This window comes from Colossoma macropomum, unplaced genomic scaffold, assembly GCF_904425465.1.
Source record: "Colossoma macropomum unplaced genomic scaffold, Colossoma_macropomum, whole genome shotgun sequence".
Taxonomy (NCBI): domain Eukaryota; kingdom Metazoa; phylum Chordata; class Actinopteri; order Characiformes; family Serrasalmidae; genus Colossoma; species Colossoma macropomum.
Window position 1 is genome coordinate 27746045 of NW_023494799.1, and position 27761 is coordinate 27773805.

The 27761-nt window shown below is 37.1% G+C and overlaps 1 protein-coding gene, 1 long non-coding RNA gene and 1 pseudogene across 2 annotated transcripts; all 3 read left to right on the forward strand.

Annotated features, from left to right (window-relative positions):
• LOC118818651 overlaps nt 1-9786 on the forward strand; it is a 28386-nt pseudogene extending 18600 nt beyond the window's left edge.
• A 3082-nt stretch (nt 9787-12868) lies between these two features.
• Nucleotides 12869-22831, forward strand: LOC118819008 (afadin- and alpha-actinin-binding protein-like). Its single transcript, XM_036586599.1, has 12 exons — nt 12869-12958; nt 14511-14665; nt 15235-15438; nt 15635-15745; nt 15970-16105; nt 18709-18784; nt 18869-19049; nt 19206-19332; nt 20629-20765; nt 20864-21037; nt 22066-22171; nt 22251-22831. The coding sequence occupies exons 1-12, from the start codon at nt 12940-12942 to the stop codon at nt 22298-22300; spliced, it is 1476 nt and encodes a 491-aa protein (XP_036442492.1). The 5' UTR covers nt 12869-12939; the 3' UTR covers nt 22301-22831.
• Nucleotides 22832-24844: 2013 nt separating this feature from the next.
• LOC118818947 lies at nt 24845-26628 on the forward strand. The gene is made up of 3 exons (XR_005008125.1): nt 24845-25078; nt 26197-26240; nt 26341-26628. It is a non-coding gene; the product is annotated as an uncharacterized LOC118818947 (long non-coding RNA).
• The last annotated feature ends 1133 nt before the right edge of the window (nt 26629-27761 follow it).

Consider the following 27761-nt stretch of genomic DNA (forward strand, 5'->3'; position numbering starts at 1 on the left):
TCTAAGCCTTAAATCAAGGGTATTTTCTATCTATAGTGGGTGTATCATATAGGAAGCACAACTCTCTTTAATACGTTTTCCACTGATTTCAGAGCACTTGTAGCAGTATCTTGCAGCAGTTTCACAGAGACTCTCTCTTAGTAAAGAGGCTGCAATAGAGCAGCTGCTGTTTTCCATTTCTAAAGACCCATTGATTAGGCTGCCAGTCTTACTCACAGACGGTGACGTATTTAGGGCTTCCAGAGAGTGACCTTCCTCACAAAACCGGTCCCACCTACTGCGAATGTGATTGGTTGATTCTTCTGTAACTTTGCAATTATGTGGGTAGTTAATCTAATGCGTTAAGGCTTCTCTTCAGCTTTTGAAATTCAGTAGGAGAGCACATTCAACTATAGCTAAATACCACAGAGAAAAAGAATTCCTGATTGGCCAATTTGCCGCTGAGCGTTTGAAGAATCTAACCCTTTTGTTTTCATCCAGAACTTAACAATGAAACAAGAGCAGCAGACTTTAAATACAAGCATGCTTCTGATGAATGTAAACTAAAAATAGTTCCTACAAATCATTAGGCCTTCTCTGAAGGCCTAGAAGGCCCTTTGTCATGATGGCTAACTAAAGAATGTAGCAAAAATTTGTGTGTGACAACTGTCATGACATCAAACATTATGGCACCTGTCATGACAATTAACGGTATAACATTAACATGACATTATTATATTACTAAACAGAATCTGTCATGATAGCATATGATATCTGGTATAGTTATGTCACTGTTATGTAGCAGGGTTCAAGTAAAGCGTTACTGGCTCACCCAATATAGATAATAAATACAGTGAATACCATTAACATATAGCCGACATTCTGCACTTTAATCTCATTGTTTTATTTCAAATCCACTGCGCTGCCTTCACCACAATCACAAATGAACTGCACTCTAAGTACAACCAGGGTAGGTCAGTGGAGTTGTTTTCTTTAACATATTTGTGCAAAGTCAGTCAAGCATTCTTTTAACATGTACACATAAGGTGAGGTGTTTTGGGAAAGTTTGGGAAAGTACGGAGTACCGTAACTGAAACACCTTCAGGCACACACTTGACCTGGATGTGCAGTTGTGCGGCAGATTTATCGAGCAGTTTGTTACATTTTCACGCCATGAATCAGTTCGGTAAACTCAACCTTGAGTGTTTTCTCCAAAACAAACATCGTCTGATGATCTGGACAGGGATCTTTTGTTTTTTTTTTAGGTACATCCTGAAGTCTCCTCAAACAAAGGAGGAGACTCCAGGATGGTCAGTGGCACGTAATATAGTGTTTTTTCTTTTCTCTTTAGCTATTCCATTATCTTAGTGGAGATAGCCACCCGCAGTGACCTTATTTCGGTAAGTATGGACAAATACAGAGATTAGTGTTTGCACCATTTCTGAAAGTGAATCTGATGGTAAATCTGCAACACTGATAAAACAGGAACAGATTGAGTCCATGAAGCTGGACATCACGTGGCGTCCTCCACTTCCTGAACTGAAAGCTGGGAAATCGGACAGCGACTGCCCCAACCAAGGAGAGTACTGTGAGGTTTGTAGCTGTGTGTTCAAGAAAATAAGTTTAGAGGAATACTTCAACTTTTGAACTGCTGCACCTGTTGCACAGGGTCGATTACCACAGGCAATGTTCAGACACGTTTCCCTGCTCTTAGAATAAGAACACAAAACCCATTGACTTGAAATACACTTCTAACAAAACACCAAAGGCCAGGTGCTTTAGCTCCAGCTGTAGCTCATGTTCGATTACCACAGACAATTTTGACACGTTTCCTTGTACTCTCAGAAAAGAAGGTACTAAACTGTCACTACACTCTCAGAAAAAAAGGTATGAAACTGTCACTGGGGCAGTACCTCCCTAGTCACTGGGGTGGTACCCTCAGTACCTTTAGTCAGGGAACATAATTGTACCATAATGCAGTGAAATTATATTTTCTAAGTTGTACTGACTCCACACACCCCGTCTCGTCTCCAGCCTTTTTATGTTATTGTTCTGTTTTAAAACGTTAGGTTATGAAACTGTACAAATATGTACTTTTTACCTGGAAAAACTTATTTAACTTATTTCACAATTGGACCTTAAAACCACTGTTCTACCTTTGAGGGAACATTTACATTGTTTGAACCTTTATTTCTAACAGTGCAGGGTGGTACCCCTAAGGGTGCATTTTCAGTACATTTAGTTGGGGGATATGTTTGTACTATATTTGATTGCAGTTATGTATTTTCAAGATACCCTGACTCCAAACACCCTCATGTATTTTTACATTTTAAAATGTTTGTATGAAATGGTACTTATATCCCCTTTTCCCTAGGAAAGTGAATGTACCCATAAAACATTGAAATTGGATCTAATGACCATGGTTGTACCTTTGAAGGTCCATTTACATTGTTTGTACCTTGATGAAGAAAAGCGTACCTGTTCAGTATCCTTTTTTTGGACAACGTTGATTCGAAACATTGTTGACATACTGAAAATTTATGAGCTTCTGCTACTAAGGGGAAGAAAAGGGGAATCAGTTCACTACATGGCATGCACTTTTATCCAGAGAGACAGTCTAATCATATTTCAGATGAAAGGAAAGGTGGTCTTACAGTTTTGACCAGTGACTCATCAGGGCATCAAACTTACAATCTCCAGTTGGCTAAGCGATAGTGTTTTACCCCATTCGCATGTGTCTTTAGATAAAAGAGGCTATAACTCTATTTAAGCAGTAGGCCCCTCACAGAGCACCATATTACAATAATGAAAAACTTTGTTTAGCATGTTGTTAGCGCCCGTCACTGCTACTTACAGTACTGCTCAAAACAACAACATTGTGGAATATGATGCTTTTATAAAGCAAGATTGGAATTACTAAGGCTACTGTCTCCACAGGCAGCCAGTCCTGCACTTGGTAGGAAGCTTGTGGTACCACAGTTGATCTGATAGCTCAGTCTTGAGCAATGGTGGCCACATCAATTACATGTACTGTGCACACCAACCAGGAGGGCATTTATACAGGGGCTGAGGCTCCCCCTGGGGGAGCAGCTTCCCATTAGCATTAATACATTGTCACTGTTGGAAAAAAAACATGTATCTCTGAAATAGTACATTTATAAGAGAAGGACAAAGCATTCTTAGTGTTTAATGGAGGTCAGTGGATCAAGATCTTATTCTAAGTCATTTCGGACAATTTCTATTGGTCAATTTATCACATAATGTAAAGGCCAAAAAAATGAAAAAGATTTTGTTCCTACTGTGACGATGTGTGGGTTTTGCATTGTCAGGTTTCCTGCTTTTTCCTTTTATCTTCTATTTTTAATACAAATGCAGCAGGTTGAAAAACACTGGACATTTCCTTTCACAAGTCCACTTTGTGATTTTATGACAGATGGATTATGACCCTACTGTTTTGCTGAATGAAGGATTTGCTGCCCATCTCTTATTTCAAGATAATCCTTGTGAAGCATGAAAAAAGTAGCCAGTAGCTAATAACATTGTTGCAAACACTGTAGCAAAAGCATTGTATTGGATTATGTGGTAGGAAAGTTTCTCTGAGCATTTGGAACATCTAAATGGCCTATCTCAATGAATAAGTAATTTTCACATGCATTAGGCCTGGTTTTAATCTCCTTCCCCTTGGGGCAAGCTACCCTTTTAATGTTCTGATTGTCTCTGATATGATCTAAGATAGTCAATTGATTTGGCTCTCTTATTTCTTCTGATGTAATTCTGTGCAGCTTATCAGAAAGTGCTGGTCCCACAATGTCACCACCAGGCCGACATTTGAGCAGGTGAAAAAAATGCTGGACAAAATGAACCCACACAAAGTCAGCCCTGTAGACATGATGATGAACCTGGTAAGAGTCTGTAATAATGCACATTTACCAGCATGTAAACTCTTATTTACAAATATTCCCACATTCTAAAATAGCCAAATGCCCACACTACCCAAAGCTAAGCACTTTCTTTGCTTTGGTTATAATATAAATAATATCACTGTTAGTCAGAGTAACATCACGGTTTCTCTTTCGCTTCTAGATGGAAAAGTACAGTAAGCATCTGGAGGCTATAGTGGCTGAGAGGACACAGGATCTTCTTCAGGAGAAGCAGAAGACAGACCGTTTGCTTTATAGTACATCCAGAGCGTTTTTTTACTTTTTTTTTCTTTTCAAACAGCAAAATAACACAGATCTTAGTTCTTAAAATTGAATCCAATAAGATTAAATGTAGTTCTAAGGGCGCCATCTAGTGGGAAGTCTGTTATTGCTGTGTAAAAAGGAAGTGCGGGCTTTTTTTATTCTGCAAGGTTGGATTGTTGTTGTAGATACATTCATATGTAAAAGTTTGAACACCCCTGGCTGAATTACATGTTTTGTTGATTTTTTCAAGTGAAAATAAGTTACACATTCTCTTCACGGAGCAAACCTAATTATGGCATTTTTCTGCTAATTTTAGTGGACAATTTCTGTTCATTTGCTGAGTTTAACATATTGGAAAAAAAAGAAAACATACAATATAGAATGTAAAAATTGGCCATAACTTTTACACAGTTTAATTTTTCCCCAATATGTAAATTCAGCAAAAAAACTCAAAAACAACAAAAAAACAACAGTAATTGTGCATTAAAATGTGCAGACATGTGTTCCCTGTAGAGGATGTGTGAACTTATCTTTCTACATTTTACCAGAGGTGTCCAAACATTTGCATATGACTTATGCATATTTTAAGTACAGATTGAGTGTTTACACTCAGTTACAGTAAAAATCACAAAGTAAGTGTCACTAAATCACTAAGGCATGCCGTAGGGGTCAGCACAGATGAAGGAATAAATTCTACTGGCATTTTGCTGTTCCTCTGCAAGGTCACAGCCTATAATCTATGCAGGAGTGCATAAAGAGAATCATGTTGTTCTGAATTGTGTATGTTTAAAACTCTGTGTGCAGGTATGCTGCCTAAACCAGTGGCTGACGATCTCAGACAGGGACGTACAGCGGAGGCACAGAGCTACTCCAACGCCACTGTGTATTTCAGGTGTCAAAATAGTCAGCAGTCTATGTAAAAATTAATAATCAGATCTTCAAATTTGAAATTTTACCTCAACATTCTGCATAGCCATATTTTTATTTATTTTCTCTGTTTAGTTTAGTCGAATGTTCTCCTTATTTACACATTTAGTACTGCATCTATGTTTGCCTTCTTATATGCTGAAATTGCTTACATTTTTTGATGGATTTCACACAATTTAGTCACCATCAATTCCCACAGTCAATGACTCCTTCTATTACACATGTGTGTGTGGGTGCATGAGTGGGCAGGGGGGCCTTCTTTCCAGACTGAATATGAAAGGTTTAAACATCACCATGATTTGAACTCTTGATCTCTCTTGTTATACAGTCATGCAACTCTGAAGCTGCTCTGGGTGGTGCAACTGTCTAACTGCTTCATCATGAAGAGATCATGAGTTCAAATCCTAGCAATGCCTCAGCCTTATGCTATTGGGAGTCTAAGAGGAGGGACTCCTCAGTCCCCCAGGCTGGGGAAGAAGAGTCATAGCCTGTGGGTGGGAAATGGGGAAGAACTGAGTAAAAAAATTCAGCATATAAGGGAGCACCTACAAGCACTGCTCAACTTAAACACCTGTGTAAAACTAATTAAGAGGCAGTACTAAATAAAATATATATATTTTAAAGTTGAACTTTTGATGAAACTAAATTGAGAAATAAAACAAGACTTTTTATTTTTTACAGTGTATCACTAAATGAGTGTAGTTCTGTTTATGCCCACACATTTTAGTGACAGCTAATATCAGTTCAATTTGGAGTTGAAATTAGGTTCAATTTAGTTCAGTTCATTTTGGTTCAGTTCAATTCCATTAAATTTAATTCAGTTTAATTTTAGCACAGGTACTTTAACATGAAAGACAAAAATTACATAGGATGCATCCACACATTTTAATAAAACTAACTAGTCCCATATACACACGACACATTAATAGCTAACATTAAATTGTCTTTGTCTTTCCTATTGGGCAGTGACATAGTAGGTTTTACCCAGCTCTCGGGCTCCAGCACCCCCCACCAGGTTGTGGATTTCCTCAATAAGCTCTACACCACCTTTGATGACATCATTGACAACTATGATGTCTACAAAGTGGAGACTATTGGAGATGCTTGTGAGTGTGACTGCAGGAATGCTAGTGTGGTTTCCATAACTGCCGACAGGACATTTTCCCAAAAACTTAATAGCACTAAGACCATCAAATAAGGTCACAATGCTTGTGGGAATACAAAATACTATAAGGTGAATGTATTTTACCCTCTTGCAGATATGGTTGTGTCTGGTGTACCAAACGAGAATGGCATCAATCATGCAGGTGAAATTGCCAGCATGGCCCTGGATTTGATCAGCGTTTGCCATGCATTTAAGATCCCACACAAGCCTACCACACAGCTGAAAATACGGGCCGGAATCCATTCAGGTCAGTAATTATAAGTTTCTGAACCTTCTTTATGCAGCCGCCATGCACTTACTCGCCACTTTAATCAAGTCGTAGGTATGCAGTTTCTGTTCATCATCCTCTAGCCAAGTTTCTGACCCCATGAACACTCACTGAACAAAGCACGGCTTTGAACTGTATTACATGAACACAATAATTGGGAGAACAACTAAACGTAAACACATTAACCTTTTTTCAGTGCTGCTGGATGGACCTAAATAATATCTGGTCAGCGGTGGTCCAATGGTGGTCCCTTGATCCATGGATGGACAGACTAGAGGGGGACTAATAAATGATGTGCTACAATTGTAAAGCTACAAAGTGCACCTTTGTGTTGTTTCTGATAAAATGGCCAGTATGTGTCGCTACAAGTTACCTAATAAACTGGCACCGGTGTAGTACTTGGTACAAATCTATAGCTGGGCCCTTTGGCCCACATGTTTATGTCACATAACTGGAATAAGTACAGACAGTGCTTTTGTGACATAACCATACATATCCATAGCTATTACATTGAGGAAATGTATAGTGTTTGAACCACACCCAGTGTGTTTTAGTATAGCTTATCATTGTTTAAATACATTATTTACTTTTGTTTCCGAGAACCGTCACTGATCCTCCATCAGTAACTCATTATCTTATGATATGAAAATAGTTTCAGGTTTACATTTCCTTCAAAGAAGCCAGCCTGGCCTGAGGAAGTGGTTTTTCCCTGGCAAAGAAATGCATTTACCTTGACTCGAGGAATGTTTGCTCATGGTATGTAAAGCAATGTTGGTATCTGGCTGTTACAGGTCCTGTGGTGGCTGGAGTGGTGGGCACTAAAATGCCACGTTACTGTTTATTTGGAGACACTGTGAACACAGCATCCCGCATGGAGTCCACTAGTGAAGGTACCTGAGCAAAAGAAGCCGTGTAGACACAAAGTTAATAATCAGCACTTGGCAGCTGCTGTGTAGATTGTGCATGTTTGCCTTTGATAAGGAACAGTTTTGGAGACGGGGATAATGGCACGAAATAAGGTTTAGTTATTTGCTCACATCAATTGTCCTCAATGACCTTTTGATTACGGGTGCAATTGAATTTAGAATTAGAACACTGATTAAGTTACGTAAAACGTAATAGATAATATAAAAACAATTACTTAAATTGAGACTCACTTTTGTTTTAAAAATAATGTTAGTTATATTACATTTATAACAAATTTTATACATTTTAATAGGCAATTCTGGGCCAATGCTGATATCTGATATTTCTCACATATATATCTGCCAATACTGACATATAAATATTTCTAAAATGTACAAATTGGAACTACATCCACCTCAATTAGCATTATAGGGAAAAAATATTACCGTAGGGTTACAAATACAACAACATTAATAAAACACAGATTTTTAGCTCAGTAGCCAATTTCTGTAAACACTTAAGGTTTAAATCCTTGTAAATCTCTATGGTTTGAATATGTAGAATATATTTTTTTTATATATAGATTTTTATTTTACTGTGGGACTGCAGTTTGAACTAATTTGGTAGAATGGTCCATATACATTTATATGATATTGTTTTTCAGCTACATACTACATGTGTTTTTACATACTCAAGTGATTTGTTTGTGTAAAAGTGAATAAATTAATGCATTTCATTTTGGTTAACTAAACTATAATTTCCAATGTCATCATCTGGCAGCTTTAAAGATTCAGTGTAGTGAATCTACAGCTGATCTGCTGCACACTCTTGGAGGATATGTCCTGGTCTGCCGTGGCACTCTAAATGTGAAGGTAAGATAGCTTCCTGTAAAATTTTACTCAACAGGACATAAGTTTTCTTTTTTTTCTTTCTTTTTTTTCCTTTCTTTCTTTACTTCTTTAATATAAACAGCAATCCACAAACTGGATCAAAAAACAGTCCAAGATTCAGAAAGGCAGGGCAAGACAAGCACACAAACGAAACGAAAAAGCTGAAAATGCTCACGATAACAAAAGACTTTGCAATCTAAAGTATGTTAATACAGTTTAAAACCAGCAAATGAAAGTAGTTGAATTAATTTTAAAGCTACACTATGTAAGATTTGGGATTTGGAGACCTCTCTGGTGGGAATGTGTAATTGCACGCAAAATGCGGAAGAATAGTTTGTTCTGTGGGTTGTATTTCGGTCCACTTCCGCAAGCAGATGAATAAGATGATCGAGTGTTTTATAGGAGTATTCAAAGAGAACTCAGTCAAAACTTGGTGAAGGACTTGGTTTCTGACAATATGAGTGAATTATCTATTATTGTCTTCATTTCTTCATATAATGTTTATTTTGCACTTGAGGCCTAAACATCAACGTTCTGTTCAAACCTGTATGTGTAATGTTAATAAGACATGTGACATAGTCTGAAAAACCCCCCCAACATCATATTTTAGTGTGTTTTTTTTCCCTGTAATGCTACTTTCAATTTTAACAAAAAAATCTTACACAGTGCAGCTCTGATTAGCTTTTATCAGACAAACTAATTGGATGAATTAGTTCAGAGTGGATTCAATGTGTTTTTTTTTTTCAAGATTGCTCTTCCATTGGCAGCTTTTCTGGGATTATGTGTAAGAATTAGACAATACATGCACATTTTAGTATTGTAGCATTATCAGGGCAGGATTTTTCAACTTACAATGGTTGCCATAGATATCTGACCTTTTCTCATGGAATGAGCCTGACCCTTGTTTGACTAGATGATTTATGTGATAACCCATAGTTATGTTTGCTAGAGGAATTTAAAACATTTTACACATATATCACATGTCTATTCACCTCATGGCTGGTTATTTGACTGATACATAAATAAGTTCTGGGATCTATACAAAAATTCTTCATAATTGATCTTACATCCAGCTTATGTGGCTGCATGTCTCAAAGGTGAACACAGCATCCTGTTGAATATTTAAGAAAAGCGATAATGCCCCCAAGAGACAGTGATGAAGGCCTAAGCTCAGCTGTGCCATGTCTCCATTAGAGCTTGGCCTCAGCTGGCTCCTGGGCTTCTGCTTCTTCATCCTCATTCATTATTCACAAGCAAATAGAACCCCCTCTCAGCTTTTAGGAGAGATGTCCTTCTATAGGTGTACAGAGCGACAACTCTGGGAGATTTACTGCTTGTCTGTAACCCTTTGTTTTACAGGGCAAAGGTGAGATGACGACTTGGTGGCTGGAGACAAAAAGAGGCCCCATGGATCCTCTCCCTTCAAATGAAGAGCCACAGCGCGGGCCTGTCCCAGTTAGCAACTGACCTCACTCTCCAGAGAAACGACTGTCTACTGTCCTCATTGTTCTGTATTAGTACAGTGAGTGTGTACTCTGCCATCATAAATAAACTTGTAGTAGAAGTTGCTTCACTGTGCTATTAAACTGTGAACTAAACTGTGATGTGACATTAATGATTGTGTATTTGTATTCAGTATAATTGCATTCATTGTTGTCTTGTAGAACAATGCATAGTTCTGCATTTAGACACATTTTTCCAGTTCTTAACTCTTTGTATAGACGTTATGAATAGACTGAGAGGTCCATGTTGAGAAGTAATACATTGTGAATTAACAGTTTATTAAAGTATGAAAGAAAATGAAAAGTTTGCAAAGTTACTATTTTTGTCAATGTAAGATGCTATCTCTATTAAAAAAAAAAACAGTTTTTCCAGTGTATAACATTTAGAATTAATCTCTGTATTAATTCTGAGATAGGTCTGATATAGATTTGCTGACATAGATCATACACAGTAGCCCCAAAATGAATTTGGCAGAATTAGGGCAGTTAGGTTGACGTTTTTCTCCAGACTTTCTCCACACTGAGAGTCTATGAGTTTGATGTTGTGCTAAAAGTGTTTTTCTCTGCAACAAATATAATTTTGTTAAACATTTTATAAGATAACCTAAAGAACGTCATTAAAATTGACCAATTTTTAAGGCAAGGCACTGTCAAACATTTTTCAGATTATTGGATAAATAGTAGGCCTACCTATAATGTGTCTTAGCGATTAGCTATTTTAATGTAGGATAATGTAAGTAATGTAACTCTGGTGCATATTTTCTGAGATCTCACTGGGTAATGCAGTTCTGAGGCTGATTCTTAAAATAGTTTTTCTCAAACTTGTTTTCTCTCTACATTCAGAACCAAAATTACCTGCATTCAGGAAATGTTCATTTCTAACCATATTCTGAAGGAAATTGTTGAAGGATGTCTTAATATATTGCTTATAGCTGGATTTATGCTATGTCCTGTACTACAAAATGGCCTGAAAACCCTTTCTACAATCAAAGAATGTACTGTTTTCTGTAACCCCTTAAAATCCCAGGCTTATTGCATACTGATGCTTATTATTCAGTAACTACAGGGACTTCAATGCAAACTGGCTGAGCTATTCTTAGGTTATAGAAGTGTGTTATATAGCTTTGGGCCTGCTGGTGGGCCTTGGCCTTTTAAGGGGTTTTAAACAATAAGTCAAGAAGATTCTCAGGCACGTATCACCAAAATGAAATACATACTTTTATTCTCACATCACATAAAGAACAGATTTTAGCTTTTAAAAAGAAAACGCATGCATTTTTAAGGCAAAGGCGTCTCATTTGCGCACCTGAACGTATTATGGTCTTACCTCAAATGTGAGAAAATACTCGTATATCAGTAATCAACTGGCAAAGATTCATTATGATCTATTGTTTTGGCTATATTCACCTGTACTGTCCCGCTTAAATGGTTAAAATGTCTAAATATTTTTAGGACCACTGTATTTCTGTCCCTGTCCAGAGCCTGTTTTGCTCTGCGTAGCCTACGCTCGATCTCATTGGTTGACGCCTGGGTTTTACGAGGAGAACAACCAATCAGGCGCCTGCTGTTCGTTGCCTGACAACGCAAATGCTTGTCGCTGCGTGCCCCCGTTTCTCTGCTCCAACTGCCACTCGAGAGAGCAGCAAAAACTACAACATCCAAAAAGCTGCAATCATATTTCTGTGTTTACAGTCGCGTGCAACAACATCAACACGCAGCGCGCTTTCGTCTTCCTGTTTTCTGAGGCGTGTGTTTAAATCTCTGTCGACGTGGGACCCTCCGGAGGTCCTGGTGATGCTCTTCAGCCCCGAGAAGACAGTAAGTGGAGCTTTTCCTCACAGCACATAGTTTATTCCTAAAGCACGCTCACAAAATTAGCCATGAATGTGTCTTGTTGTTAAATATGCTCAGGTTCTCTAAGTGACTGATTCCTTTGACCCGGTTCTAACCAAGCACGGGTCAGTTTTTCTTGTCAGTCAGCTTAGCACACTCTAGACAGCTAGAACTCTTAACGTATAACTACTACAGTAGCGAATTAGGCTTAACTGCAGCTAATTTGTTAGTCGTGTATGCAATAGAACTCTGGTTATAAACGTGTTATATGTGCTCATGTGATTAGTGCAGTCTCTCCATCCACTGTGTGCTGGCTGCCTGTGCTAGAAATGCCCTGCAGCCAAAAACTGTGCATTTTAAACATGCGTGGTGCTACTACATACACACTTATCTAAAAAGGTGGTTCTTCTCTGGTTCTTCAGGGAAGGCAGTTGTTCTGTTTAGAACCATGAGTTCTGTATAGAACCATTTGCATTCTTAAATGGCTCCTTGCATGGTGAAATGGTTCTTCAGACTGATGGAGAATGTGTTGTCTATGGTTCTGTATAGAAGCATTTTGAAAAGGGTATTATATTGCACCAAAAAGAGTATCAAGCTTTTAACAATAGAAGAAGCATTTTTGGTGGTATATAGAACCATGTACAACACCATCTCCATCAGTCTGAAGAACCATTTCATTATGCAAAGAGCGCTTTAAGCATGAAAAGGCAAAGAACAACTTTAGCATAACACTGTTGTCAGAAGAAAACCTTTTATCTCCAAAATGGTAACTTTACAGGAGAAGGAAAAAACATACTTTACTTTTAATGTAAGTCAATGGAACCAGACTTTTTTTCAAGTCATTCTGGGATGTTTATTTTGGTCAATTCTTCATGAAATTTACACACAATGTAAAGGCCAACAGGCATTTTCAAATGACGAAACTGGAAAACACCAAAAATGGAGATACAAGGTTTTCTTTTGACAGCAGCGATAAAATGGTTCCATATAGAAGTCATGGTTCTAAATAAAACTATTACCTTTACTAAAGAACTCTTGAACAAACTTCTTTTTTAAGTGTGTAGCTTTACTTTTGTTTATACCTTATTAATGCATAGTTGGATAATCTCTTACTTTAACCTGTTAATCATGAAAACCAGTAGATATTTTTGAGTAAGATTCTGTCTCATCACAGAATATTTTTTTCCTAAATTTTTAATTTTTTCTTTGAACAGAGCATTGCTAACCTGCGTAACTGATAGATCTACATAGTGTATTCTCCTTGGATATATGGAAGACTGAGAGAATGCCAGAGTCATCATATGGTAATACGATGTCCAAAATACTATGCTATGTATCTTTCTGTGATGTGTGTCTAATTATGCCATGTAAACACTGTATTCAGTACATTATAATGTAATAACCGTGTTAATCCCTTGAGCCCCAGGTTTATTATTCAGCTATTTTTCTTTTTATAGGGGCCTTCTGGCCTAAAAGTTGAATGTTATTTGTTGTGATATGCAGTATTCTGTAGCAGCAACAGTACACCTGTCAGCCTCATACGTTTGACAGTATTCATAGTTTTATATAATTTTCATCTTTTTGCTCATCAGTGTATATCATACAACCTGACTCTTAGCTTATCCACTGATCTATAGGTTAATAAATAAAACCAAGCTAGCATTAGTGTAACTCTTACCTCGGTCCTTGAAAGAAGTCATAAAGAAAACAGTGATTCTGTTTTTGTTCAGCACAAAATGGATGCCAGTTGTTTTCTTTTTACCTATTCAGACAGATAAAATAAACCAAATTGAGGTAAGGAATCTAGGTACACAGGTAGTTACCTTGCTAACTATACTACTACTACTACCACTTCTATTACTACTACTAACAATAATAATGATAATAATAATGATAATATCTTTATTTATAGAGTACTTTTCTCACAGGTGGCAGCTCAAAGTGCTTTAAGCTTGTGTCCTCCTCATCTTACTAGGCATTTCTAACATTTGAATGACCCATTCTCTCTACTATAATGATGATTTGAAAACAGTTACTTAGTTATACGGCTGTACTAAGATATTCAGCTTCCTAGCATTACTTTTGGCAATGTTCAACAGTTGCCAGCAGGCAGAACTTTATCAACCCCTTAAATGGCCAGGACCCACCAGCAGGCACAAAGTTTTTTACACACTTCTATAACCTAAGAATAATACAGTTTGCATTGAAGTCCCTGTAGTTACTGAATAATAAGCCTTAGTATGTAATCAGCCTGGGATTTAAGGGTTATACAAAAAATTTAAACCAGCCTGCCCAAAAATCCACTCCAAAGCAGTTGTAGTTTTAATCTACTTTTAAACTACTTTTAAGGTTTTTTTTTCCATTTGGTTGGCATGTCCCTTTAAGACCTATTATTCAGTATCTACTGTGAAACTGGATTGTAAGTTTTATGGTTATAAGAGTGAGGAATTTAAGGAGTTTAAGTTTGGGCCCACATACAGCCCCCTTTTGTACTTTTATTTGACTTTTTTTAATGTGTCATTTCATACAGTTTCTATAATAACTTGACTCTTTTGCTCTACATAGGCAGTCTCATGAGTAAAGGCGAAAAAAATTAAGGGACTAGAAATAACAGTGGAGTGCTATTTTAAGTGTGGCTGTCTCTCCTAACCTCAATAAAACCTGTTATGATTCATGTCTTTTCTGCACATGATCATTACTAAGAGCATTTCTGGCTATGTCAGTTATGGCATCTCAAAATGGTCAGTATCTGTTTGTATATTTGTAGGTGCAGTGTTTGTAAAAGTGTCACACAGTTGCTCATTTTGCAGCCTAATGAGAATGAATTATGTCTTTTCTTTATTATTCCTTCTACAGAAGACATAAACAACATTTATGCTTACTCTACAATGCCTCCTTCAAGGCAATACAGTCAGTCCACAATGCCTCTCCTGCCTGTTAGCCCTTATAGTGGTCCTAGTGACTTCTGCACAGAGGAGAACATATCAGAGTGCATGCTATACATCAGTCAGGTAGGTGTGCTTTATAATGTAGTTAGATTTCTTATTGTATAGTTTTTGATGTTGTTTCAGTGTTAAATATGCATGTTGCCATTACTTAGCCATTACTTCACATGTTACCCAGAACACTGGGGTCATCACGTTAAAGTATTTTACTGGTGTTTTACTGGCTAGTAGTTAAGTACATAATAGTTTTTGAACTGTGCTGTGTGATTTACAACTGGCTGTATAGTAGAATGGTTAAGTCACTTGCTGTTGTGAGAGACTGGGATTCGAGCCTGTCTTAGAGAAGTGCAGATTATGAACACTACACTCCTGCCATTCCATGTAGCACTCAGGGCAAACAATGCAATTTGATCTGTAATCACAGCCCTTAATGATGTGTTCATTGCAGAAACTCATATCATGTTAAAAATACAATTGATTGTGCAGCTCTAAACAGCACAATGGTTTTTAACAACACGCAGCAGTTCAACTGATGTGTATATTGTGTACAGTATGATGGCAATTGTAAAACCAGTTATCCATTTATAAAAACCAGTTACCCAGAATTGTTCTTAACCCTTCTTTTGCACTCACAGGAGCTGTCATCTCTGGGTTTACCATCGATTTTCTACGACTTGAATGGGATTCGACAGCTTGATGTCATGTCAACACTAAACAGCATGTATGATCTGCTGCAGCTGCATAGGCGTGCTGTGGGAGCGGTGGAGGAGCTCGAAGTGGAGCAGCTCAAGGTCAGCAGTGACTTACACTGCCAACAGCTCACCAGCTCCAAACTCAAGGTCCGGCTTTTATTTGTCGCTAAAAATAAAAATAGTTTTACATTTCTTCAAGGTTACATCCAAGCAAAACAGCATACTGTAACACAAATGATGCTTTTGAAGCTAGTAGCACTCATTTTAAAAAGGACTAGTTTCGAGGTGTGTGAATAACCTTCAGTTCAAAGAAAGTCTTGTCTGTTTTTCTCTCCTTGTAAAGGACCAGCTTGAACTGTCCAAAAAGGAAAATGTCAGATTGCGGGAACGAGAGCGGCAGTTGGAGACAAGCATTAAGACGTTACAAAGTTGTTTAAAAAATGAAAAAGAGGAGGTAGAGTTCAACTCTTCTCGTCTTACTGCAGAATAGTCATTGGAGAATTTTATGGTGTGTTAACTGTAGATTATGCTGCATCATTGGTATCTATTTCGTATGTATGTCATACAGCAATATGTATTTTCATGTATTACATTTAAGTTGTGTTCAAGGACTCTTGGACACTCATTCCATTCGTTTTGAATCTGCATTGCATAGCTGTAACACTTTTTGCTCAATAGGTTCAGAAGCTACAGAACATCATTGCAAGCCGTGCCACGCAGTACAACCATGAAATGAAGAGGAAAGAGAGGGAGTTCAGTAAGCTTAAAGAGCGCCTCAATCACTTGCTGACAGAAAAGAAGGACAAGAAACAAGGTATGTAGACACTGTCTCATGCAAACAATTCTATAAATACAAAAATGTGAGATTTGTCGTGCATCAGTATTAGATAAATGATCAGCACAGACCTAAAAAGCACTGTGTATGTAAGAGCTCAAACTAGGCAAGTGGGTCACTCTGGCCTTACAGCCTTGAAATGATAGACTATCTGTGTCCTATTTAGTGGTTGAACGGGACTGGTGCATTAAAGAATTCACATATAAAAATAAGTTGCGATACTTAAATCAAAGTCATGGCATATTGTTTTATCAAATAGCATTCATATCATTCATTCATTCATTCATTCATTCATTTATTTATTTATTTATTTATTTATTTATTGAGGAATTACAAGATTTTATTACACACATTCACCACAATGGGGAAAACATTATCCCCTAAACTTTAAACTGTACTGAAAGAGGCCTTTTTTGCATGCAATTTGATTCGCTTGCAATAACACATATTCACCACAAGGGGGAAGCCTTAGCCCCTAAATATTTATTGCACCATAAAGGCTTTACTGCATTCACATAGTGCTTTGAAGTAGGGCTGAACGATTTGGAAAAAATATAATTGTACTTTTTCTGACTAATATTACAATTGCAATGTAAAATGCCTATGATAAAACGACTATGATTTTAAAAATTGCAGCTTTTGCGATTTCATTTTAAAATCACTTTCAATTTGATTTTTAATTTTAGTGATTTTTCTCTTTTAAAGTCTATTGTTTTAATTGTGTTTTAATCAGGTTTTATGTTCTATTCTCCTTTACTTTGTTACTTTTTAAATTATAATTTGAATTATCTTTGTAATTCATCATTTATAATACACTTTAAATGACCAGAGAGTATGAAAGGTGCTATATACATGAACTTGCCTTGCCTTTGAAAATTGTGATTTCAATATAAAAACGATTAATCTTTCAGCCCTAGGGTAGGTTCCCACTAAGTTGGTTGCATTTTGGTTTGAATTGGCAGAGGGAAAAGTGCTTTGGCAACTGGACAAAATTTGGGCTGGTTTTTCATTATTTTGGCAGGTTTTCAAAAAGAATATAAAATTAATCATCTGCATTACTTAATAATTTAGCAGAAATTTGAATTGGTCTAACTTCTTCCCACATCCAATCACTTATCAAAACTTTGATTGTTATACATTTTATCCTCTATTGTTGAGAAGAGGCCGTTACCCCGCTCTTCGTCTCGGACATCAGCAGTTAACATACTAGGTTTATTATTGATATAATGTGTGTGCATTCTGGCCCAAAACCGAATTGATCATCCAGTTCAAACGGCATTACTGTACATAGTTCTGCAACAGTAGTAAATGGGAACAGCCTGTGATCTGTGGAAGTTTTAAAACTGTGTATGAGGAATAATTATGCTTATATTGCACATATACAATATATTACATTGCTGTTCATTGGCCTGAATGCTTGGAATCATGAGTCGTATCATACTCAACACATGAAACAAATGTTAATACTTATTGATGAGTTGAGATGAGCTATTGCAGGATATGGAAATAAGATACCTAAGCAAATCAAGTAATTTAACTATTTCATTGAAATGACTTAAAGCTTCTTTGTCTAGGTGATTCTAAGATGTTTTACAGGCATAAAAAAGTACATAAAAAAGCTTTTCATAGCACTGAAATACATATTTGTTTAAAAGACCGTCAGTGCCATCTAGCGACAGTACTTCACTGCAAAGGCAAGACACTTCAGCAGATAACATAAAAAGCTTTTTATTGATGTCACGTTGTTTAAGTGCTGTATTATTTTGTATCATGGTTGAAATTACCTTAGACTGTTTTTTGTGCATACCTTTTGGGTGTTTTTCACGCATTTTGGCAGGTTTTTAACATATTTTGGCTAGAATCTGGCAGCCCATACCCTGTCGTGAACAAAAATGTTCTGAACTCGAAACAGACATTCTTCCTCTGAATGTTTCCTGATCCTCTGACTTTCGTGGTCATTACAGAGCCAAAATTCTAATATTGGTCCATGCAAGCTAACAGTTGGGGTACCTAGTGTTGTTATATAATAGTGTTTGCAGTTTAATAGTAAACTTACTTTCCTGCAATATCAGTTCAATGTGCTACCGTGCTTGTAGCAAGTATGTGGCACTATTCATATTTCAACTGCTAAACAATCTTGTACTTCAGAGGATCCAGTGACACTTGGGGGATAAATGTACATAAGACAAAATGTGTTGGGTTTGTAACATTCCTGTTTATCACAAGGCACGGTTGAACACCATTCATTTTTTTCTCATATATAAAAGCTGATTAAACATGGAGTTCCTTATATAGGCATAATGCCAACTACAGAATGATGCACAGCCTCAGAGGTCTATTATAATTTGGTAGATCTCCAGAAATAGGACTGGCCACCTCTGCTGTAAAAATTTAATTGTACATGGAGAAGAATGTCTGCATGGACAGTTAAGTTTTATTTGATTGCAGTAATAAACATTCACCACAAGGAGGAAGCCTTAGCCCCTAATATTTAACTGGACAAGAAGAGGCATAGTGCCAGTTTATTTGATGCCTTAAACATTTAAGCTTTTTTTTGTATGCATGTGTGTGCCCTCTGTCAGGGATGGAAGTTTTGAATTACGTTGGGAGGTCCGATGGGAGGAGAAGTCAGTGGAAAACTGGTAAAACAGAAGGAAGGTAAGCCAAAATCCTACCGCAGCACTGCTTATGGTGTTTGCTGGCATCTTATTTGAGTAATATCTGATTTGCTTTCTCAAACAGACATGAAAGTGAAATGTACAAGACTCTTCTAAATGAGTTTGATAAACATCAGAAGGAGCTGATGTTGGAGAACGCAGAGCTGAAGAAAGTGCTCCAGCAAATGAAGCGGGAAATGGTGGGCATTTTAAGTCCAAAAAGACACAGCCAAAAAGAAGAGAAATCCACTGACTTCACAGATCAGGTCAGTGTTTCATGATAAAAACAGTTGTGATGAAGAAGACCAAATTCAATCCAATATCAAATTCAGTTAATGAGTAAATTCGTAATATTTATTCTTGGCGAGCACAGTATTGCACAACAAAGAGTTCAGTGGCTCATTCTGTAATGTTTTAAATAGCAAATACCTTCTGATGACGAGGAGACTTCAGAGATGTCATGTGAACATGCTCGGGAAAAGCTCACCAACAGCATTCGGCAGCAGTGGAGGAAGCTCAAAAACCATGTAGAGAACCTAGACAATAAAGGTACGCTGAGAGTTTAAAGTGATATCACTGCTTTAACTTTGACCTGATTCACTTTATCACTTGGTTTTCAAGCCCTTAATGAGCTGATGCAGTGGGCTGTGCAGGAAAACCATAGAAATTCATGGGGCAGTTGAGAATTGGAATTTGGGGGAAAACTGCTCTACACTCCTAAAAAAGATGGCTCTTCAAGGGTGCTTTAGTAAAGCGAATGGTTCTATATAGACCCATGAACACTCAAAGAACCATTTGCATGCTTAAAGAGTTTTTTGCATGTAAAATAGTTCTTCAGATTGATAGAAAATGTGTTGTATATGGTTCTATATAGAACCTTTTTGAAAAGTGTGCTTCTATTATGATGATGTCATGCTTGTAACAATAGAAGAACCCTTTTTGGGAGCTTTATAGAGCTCTTTTCAAAAAGATTCTGTATAGAACCGTATACAACATATTTTCCATCAGTTTGAAGAACACTTTCACCCTGCAGAGAACCTTTTAAGCATGCAATTTATATATAGGTTATAGCTTTGCATGTTCATGGTTCTGTATAAAACCATTGTCTTTATTAAAGAACATTTGAAAAATCATCTTTTTTTTAAGAGTGTAGGATGAGAGAGTTGAATTATCCCTGTCTGAATAATGGAAAAAAACATCGTTAGGAAAATATAACACATATAATGTATATTTTTAAAACTATTTCTGGTTCTAAAATCTGATAGGCTGAACCGTGTTTGAAGCCGCTGTAAAATACTTCATATATATACACACAATTGAATTCTATGTCAGTGCTAAATCTAAAAAACACTGTGCTGTAAGTGGACCAATATGCTGCTTGCATGGACCACTGAGTATATTCATTGATGAAGTATGAACCCATTTACAACTGAGGGCCTGACAACTTCAAAAAAGTGGAAACTAATATTCTGAACTTTCAATCGATAACACATTTGTGTGTAAGTAGAAGTAGAGATATTTTATTATGGCTGAAATTGGTGAAAAGTTGCTGTGCATGCACTCTTGTTGTGCGGAAAGAAAAAACATCCTTTCGAATTCTGCCATGTTTTTTGTCAGTTCTTGACATTGAAATAAAGCAGACTTAAATGTAAATCAAAAGTAAATGTAAATGTACTTTATTAACTCACTATGTAATCAAATATGTAATTATGTACTACATATGTATGTGTTATGCAGTCTACATGTTAATCGTATAATAGAACAAAATTAGTAACCCTCCACTTTTAAGTGTGAAAGTACACAAACTGAAGGAAGACATTTTGAATTCAGTTGTTTGTATTCCAGCGTCTATGGTGCAGCTGGGAAAGGAGGTCAGTGAGGAGATGATTTCTAAACAGCTTCATCAGGAAGAAATGGAGAGACTCAAGATGGAGATCCAGCAGTGCAGGGACTTCATTCGGACGCAGCAGCAGCTTTTGCAGGTAAATAGCTGCATAATCACATGGTCATACCATTCTTTCTATCTTTTCAGTATCTCCATTGCTTATACACGTTTGTCTTGTATCTCTGTAATCAATAGCAACAACTCAACACTCCATGCGATGAGGAAACTGCAGCTGTCCTGAATGACTGCTACATGTTGGAAGAGAAGGAGCGCCTGAAAGAGGAGTGGAGAACTTTTGATGAGCAGAGGAAGAACTTTGAAATGGAGAGGAGGAGTTTCACAGAGGCAGCCATTAGACTGGGCCATGAGGTTATTAGTCGTGTCAAATTATTACTTGAGTTTAATTGTCATGCATTTCTGATCAATTTTGGGTAGAGGAATGGTAGTTCATTGGCTCTAGTCTGGGCAGACTGTAGTCCAGCATAGTCTGGTGTGATAGCACAGTATAGTACTTTGCTGACAGCAGTTTCTCCAGTTATCTACTGTTTATTTGTTTACAGTATTATTTACAGTAAGGGAGACTGGTGCACAATATATATATAATGTATAATATATTGTTTGCTAAAATATTTTAAGCGTTTAAGGAAGATTATGTATTTTCATACAAGCAACCTACGCATTTCTGCTTCACAAGAAAGCCTGAATTTTGTTTCTACCACCTACCAGTTATTAACAATATAGCCAAAAGTGGAGTGAACGCGGGGTTAATTGTACCAGATGGAGGAGCTGTAACAGTAGCTAAAATGTCTGGTAAATTGATGCCAATGCAATTAATTAATACAATTCTTTGTTGCATGCATACATGAATACTGTTACAGAAGTTAAGAGAATGATCATGCTAAATTCCTCAACAGTGTAGTACTGTATTTTAATTCTAATGAACATCACAGACACTTATGCCATTCAGAGATGGCAGTTGGACTGCAGAAGACTGCACAAATTGCCATTCACTTTTAATATATGCTTTGCAAATCACAGCTAATTACTGTAAAATCCAATACGTTTACTTCTTTGATAAGAAGCTTGACCTGTATCTCTCAGAATGCACCATTTTTACAGCAGTCGGCTGCATTTAAGGAATACCGTAGATTACTGAAGTGTTTTGCTGTAGCTTCACTTCAGCTCTTCACAGTGTGATGAGCTGAATCAGGAGTCTAAAAGCAGGAAAATCACTACACTGGACTTTAGATCACCACAACCAGAAACGATGACCCCTGATTTAAACACTTCTTCTGATTCATTTGAGAGTCTACTGCAATCAAATAACTCTATGATAACCTAATACTGATCTTCTGATTTAACTCTGCATAAGATAAACAGTGCTTTTTCTTTTGCAGAGGAAGATGTTTGAGGAAGACCGTGCAACCTGGCTAAAACATCAGTTTTTGAACATGACGTTTACCGACCAGATGAAAATGAAGACACAGAATAGCTTATCAGAATGTAAGTGGTGTATTTTTTTCAGTTTTTGATGAGCAGCATATTAAAATAATAAGGTAATTCTATACTTATTTCCTTACAGATTCTGTTCAAGAACAGAAACACCTATCAGGTCCCAAAACTCCACTTTAGCAGCCTCCCCAGCAGGCCAGGGAAAGAGTTCGGTGCGATGGGACCCCACTGCAGAGCATACTTTGCACTAAAGGGGACCAGAGAGCTAATTTATGTCGTATACAACTTCCAAGCCAATACAGCTTATTTTACAAACATGATTATCACATGCAGTGGTGTGGTTTACAGTCCGAATATTGCTTCATCTTTATGGGTCTTGAGTTGTAATCATTAGAAACTGTAAGGATTTCGTTTCATAATGAAAGTTGCAAAAGGAAACACCCACTGCCAGTAACATTTTTATTATTATGATTCTGTTTTTATCATTATGATTCTGTCAAACACTTTTTGTTGTATTCATAGGACGCAAGTGGAATGTTTAAATGGCTCTAGATTGGATCACATTCTAAGCCTAATGCTAATTCTAATGTGTGCATTGCATGATGTAGCCTTAATGTTTTTTTTTTTATTTTAGTGATTATGCTTAGTATATTGTGGATATGTTAACGCCAAATGTAAAAGGAACTGTGTAATTATACTTGTATATATAAAGAGTGCGAGAGAGATGTTTGAAGTAGTTCAATGCCTAATGGTTTAGTACTCCGTACTACGCAATATGTTCTCTTCTTAATAATTTCTTCTATATTTCCTGTCTTAATACTATAGTTTGTAACATATTTACAGTTTATAGTTGTAGTAATAGGTAGAGGGATACATAGTGGTTTTCAAGCTATAGTAAAATACTCTAATTTTCTTTTTAGTGGCATTTTAAGTCAACGTGGAGGCTGTCCCACATTTATTACTTGTGAGGCTCTGCTGACCTCACATTCTCTGCAATTATGCATTTTTTCTTGTTCTGCAAAGTCCATTTGTTTTGCTTGTTTTGCTTCTGTAGACATGAAGAGCCAAACTATTGCAGATTTGCAGATTTCAAAATTTAAGTAATTAATTATATTCAGATAAATGTTGAATGCATTAGTTTTATTATTCAGATACAGAGAGGAGTCTAATAGTATCTTTATTCAGATGTTACAGTATGAATCTTGTAGTTTTTCAAAAATCTGGAACGTTTCCACAAACGACACAAACTTCTCATTTTGGCAACAAGCCACTACTTTTGAAGTCTCTCTGTTAGTTCAGAATCTACCCATTGAAATGCCTAGGCAGATCCTGAACACATTACATTGCTGTTGTTTCTACAGAGTGTCATGGTGGTGTAGTTTTATTTGGAAAAATGTCTTAGAGAATAAATATTATGCCATTTGGATCAATGAAGTCAGTCAGATGTCCTGACAGGACAGTGAGCAGGTGACATACTATATTTTAGGCTTTTAGACTAACCTACGTTAGTCTGGCTTTACATGGTGAAACATACATGCTTGAAACTCAGCCGCAATAGTTGCAAGCGTCTCAACTTAGTGAAACGTTTCATGAAACAGCCAATCAATATGCCAGTAACATGTGACATGATCATATCAAATGACATCATTTGGTCAATGGACATGAAATTAAAACGGAAGATTTTTAGACAGTTGAAAAAGACTCTCAAGAGAATTGGATTTACTCATCAGGGGTAAATGTGTTGCACAAAAATTGTGTTGCGTGCATAATGCAACATGCAACTAGTTGCATTAAAGTTTCTCCATATAAAGCCAGCCTCAGTATTTTAAGCAGAGCAGGAAGACATTGTAACCTTAAGTCAAAAAGGTGTTAATTTAATGACAACAAGGTTGTTATTCATGTGCTGTCAGTCAAGGAGGGAGCAATTAAAGTTAGTGCAGCATGGTGTAACTGCCTATCTCAATGTTTTCTTCTGACTGCTGTCTGGCTGTACTGTGTTGAAGAGTCTCTCCTGTGTCTTACTACACCCTTCCGGGCCAAGGAAGAAAGTAATGGCATTATTCATTTACTTGAACAATAAAATCGACTGCTTGCAGAGAAAGGTGTATGCTTGCTTGACAAAGTGCACTTCAGGAAAAAGTAAAATTGGTTATGTAAACCGTAAAATTCTTAAATTTATAGGTCTAATTGACTACTTGGTGTGCAAAATGCCACCTGGTATATAGGGGGTCCCATGTTGGTACTCCAGCGTTGGCTGGCTGCTAACTCACTCACCGTAGACACTGATTCTAGCTTCAATGGCAACAAAATGTTTGGTTTAACAAATCTCCTTTTGGAAATGCTATTTTCTAGTTTGGCAATTTGCTCATATGCTACAGCATATTTTAACGTTTTCCAGAGATATCCTGGGCATATTTACAGTTGCTAGGCTATAAAGGACGAACTGAGTGAACCAATTTGCTACAGCACAACCCTGAGGCAGGCTAGTTACAGGGGACATGTTACGCTTTTCTGGTTTTCCTTTTCCTTTAGTGTGTTATGTGGCTTTTTTGTATGTCAACAGTCTGCAAAGTTTCAAAGCTCAAAGTACACGCCAGAGGGAGTAACCCTCTCCGACTTTGAAACCTCAAAACGCCCTGTTGGAATTCCAGCCTTTTTCCTGTTACAAGAGGACTCCATCTCATAGCACAGTCCTTACTGCTCTCACACAACACACAGAAACTATTGGAGGAGGAAGAGTTTGTTCAGTTTTGTACCCATATCGAAAAGACGCTGGCCGAACTTTCCGGATCGGAATCTGGCTCAAACTGAAACGGCAGAACCGACGCCATTGGAAAAATAGCCACCGTGCTGTTCACAGCTGCTCAAGAAAGAAGGGTCTGTCTGCAGACTGCAAGGCAGAGGCGGAGCATGTGGGGGCGGAACCACTCTGGGGGTTGACCAATCAGAACAGAGTGGGTGAGCTGACCAATCAGAGTACACTAGGCTTATTAGGCAGGTTGGGGGAGTGGGGCTTAAAGACACAAGAGCTCTAACGGCACGTTTCAGACAGAGGGTGAATAGAGATGTACAGTATGAGAAAATTTATATGTTTTTGAAACATTAAAGCATGTAAATCTATTCCAGTAGATCCCAAAAATTATGAACACTGAAAAAAGGCATAATAGGTCTTTTTAAGAATATCAAAGACAGAGTGGGTGAAGTAGGCTAAATAATAGCATAACGTCATCATAATTTATTTGCAAGGTGTTTTAAACTGGGGATGCTGAAATTTTAAGCAGTAGATATGTGACAATGAACAGTGACATCATGCAAGATAATTTGCCATTTACATCAAACAGAAGGTGTCATAAAATGCTGCAGTGTGTGAAGAGATGATAATATACCCTTATAGATGACAAATTAAACTTCTGATGCACACACTCTGATCTCTATGCACTCCTTCTGGATTAACTTTATGTAAATTAGTTGAGTGACGTCCAATCAGATTGTTGATGTGTGTGTAACCAAATGTGTCACATCTATAGACACATACTCGTATGTACTCTGAGCAGGAAATAAAACAGTTAATAAAAAAGAATGTATTCAAAGCGCGGGACATCATTATGGAGGGAAGCGATTTGGCTCATTTTAATGAAAATACATTAACTGTGCCCTATTCACTACATAGTGCACTATTTTGGAGTTAAAGATTCACGTGCGACTTCTCTGAGTAGGATTAGCGAGCCCAGCTACAATGGCAACCTCTCTACAGACCTCTCACTCTCTTCAGGCCTGTTACAGATGTAAGCTGTTTTTATGGGTGCAGTCGAACACCGCAGTTATAGTGGACTGGTGGCATCACATTTTTGTGATGTTTATATTTTGATACATGTTTATGCAATGGAATCTCCAGTTGCACAGTAATGAGCAAACCTGTATGAAAAAGTGTCCAACACCATTTACTGCCATCACGAATTCTGTTTCCTATAAAGGCTTGTTTATGCTCAACGTTAAATACGGATACAGATATGAACAGAGACTTCTGTCTATGCTCTGTGTTAATTTTGTCCGTATTTGTGCTTGTTCTCTGAAAGTATACAGATGTGGATGAAACAGCAATACCACCGGACGCCATGAGGTCAGTGTAACCAACCGTTCACGTGAGACATGATGCCAGTTTCTCTCATTGGTAATGTAAGTGGAAAGAATTGTTCAGATCTTTTTATTGTCATTTACAGTTAACCAACCATGAAATCTGGGGGTTGGCACCCCCATTTCCCCCAGCTCTGGCTTACCCTGACCCTGTCCACTACCTGATAACGAGAACAAACAGTGTCACTCATGAGAAGCACCACTCTTATGAAGCATGAAAAAGCACTTTTTTTTTCTACCGGTGGGGAAAAAAAAACTTTAACAAGTCTCAAGTTTATTTGAAACTGAAGTAATACATTTGTAGAACTTTTGATCTGAAGACCACTGACAAAAAAAATCCTCAAAATTAAAGTTACACTAATTCATTCAGGGAATCTTTTGAGAGCACATCTTGGACCAAATGATAAGTATAAAATAAAATAAATAAATAAAATAAATAAATAAGCACACAAAAGATATTGATCTTTTAGATGCTCTTAATTTCATTTATTATTGATTTACATATTTATGATCAAATGAAACAACTTTAGGCCTGGGATGTTACTCAGCCATTTCTCGATAATGACATGAACATCTGAATTGTGTGAAGATCCCCTTTTGGGAGATAATCATTCTGATATTTCTCAATATGATTCTGCACTTTATCCATGGCCCCACCAGTTCCCACATTCTGAACAGCAGCACGAATGTCCAGATTCTCAATTTTGCCACAAATGTTCCATTTCTGAATGTAATAATTATTTCATGAGCACTGATAAAATCAGCAAAATGGGAAATTATTATTATTATTATTATTATTATTGGTATTATTATTATTAATTATATTTAGGTTTATACAAATCTTTTTAAAACATTAGTAAATAACTGTTTTCTCAGATGGCTCAACTTATCCTATAGACTTTCACACTTTTTTGGGACCCCATATTCTGTTGTCTGTTTGAGTTAGGCACACTGCTTAGGTTTCAGGTGATGTCAGACATCCTGAATTTGTGTTGTATGCATTATTTTATTTCCTGTCTCATATTTTCTTGGCTATTGGTTGACTTAAGTAAAAAATGGTTCATCTTGCCCTGTTCTCCCCTACTGGCTGATACCAAGTCTGATACAATACTTTTATTTTATAAGATAATACAGCTGCACAGTGCACACTTTAAGTATATTTGAGTTATTAAACCTAATACAGTTTGGGCAGGTCATTCTGTTAGATGTTATTTATTAAACAAAAACTAGTCTATATAAAATTTTTAGGTGGTATTTTCATAGAAAGCTGGATATCCTCCTGAAGTGTGTAAGGATGTGGTGAATGCTTGAAATTCACTATCCTTCTGAATTAGCAAGTGAGAAAGCAGCCCCTCGTGTACAACCAGCTGAAGTGTGTGTACTATGCAGCCCAAACTTGAACTCCAGTGTTAATTTTGCGCTTACTGCTTAACCTCAAACTCCACCTACAAGCACAGACTTTGGAACATGAGCTGCTGAATACTGACATTTTGTTGGCACCCTACTG

What these genes read in the sequence shown, in the direction of transcription:
- LOC118819008 (XM_036586599.1), top strand. An exon ending in TAAAAAATGAAAAAGAGGAG is followed by an intron (nt 15,746 to 15,969) that starts GTAGAGTTCAAC and finishes TTTGCTCAATAG; the next exon opens with GTTCAGAAGCTACAGAACAT. An exon ending in ACAGAATAGCTTATCAGAAT is followed by an intron (nt 22,172 to 22,250) that starts GTAAGTGGTGTA and finishes ATTTCCTTACAG; the next exon opens with ATTCTGTTCAAGAACAGAAA.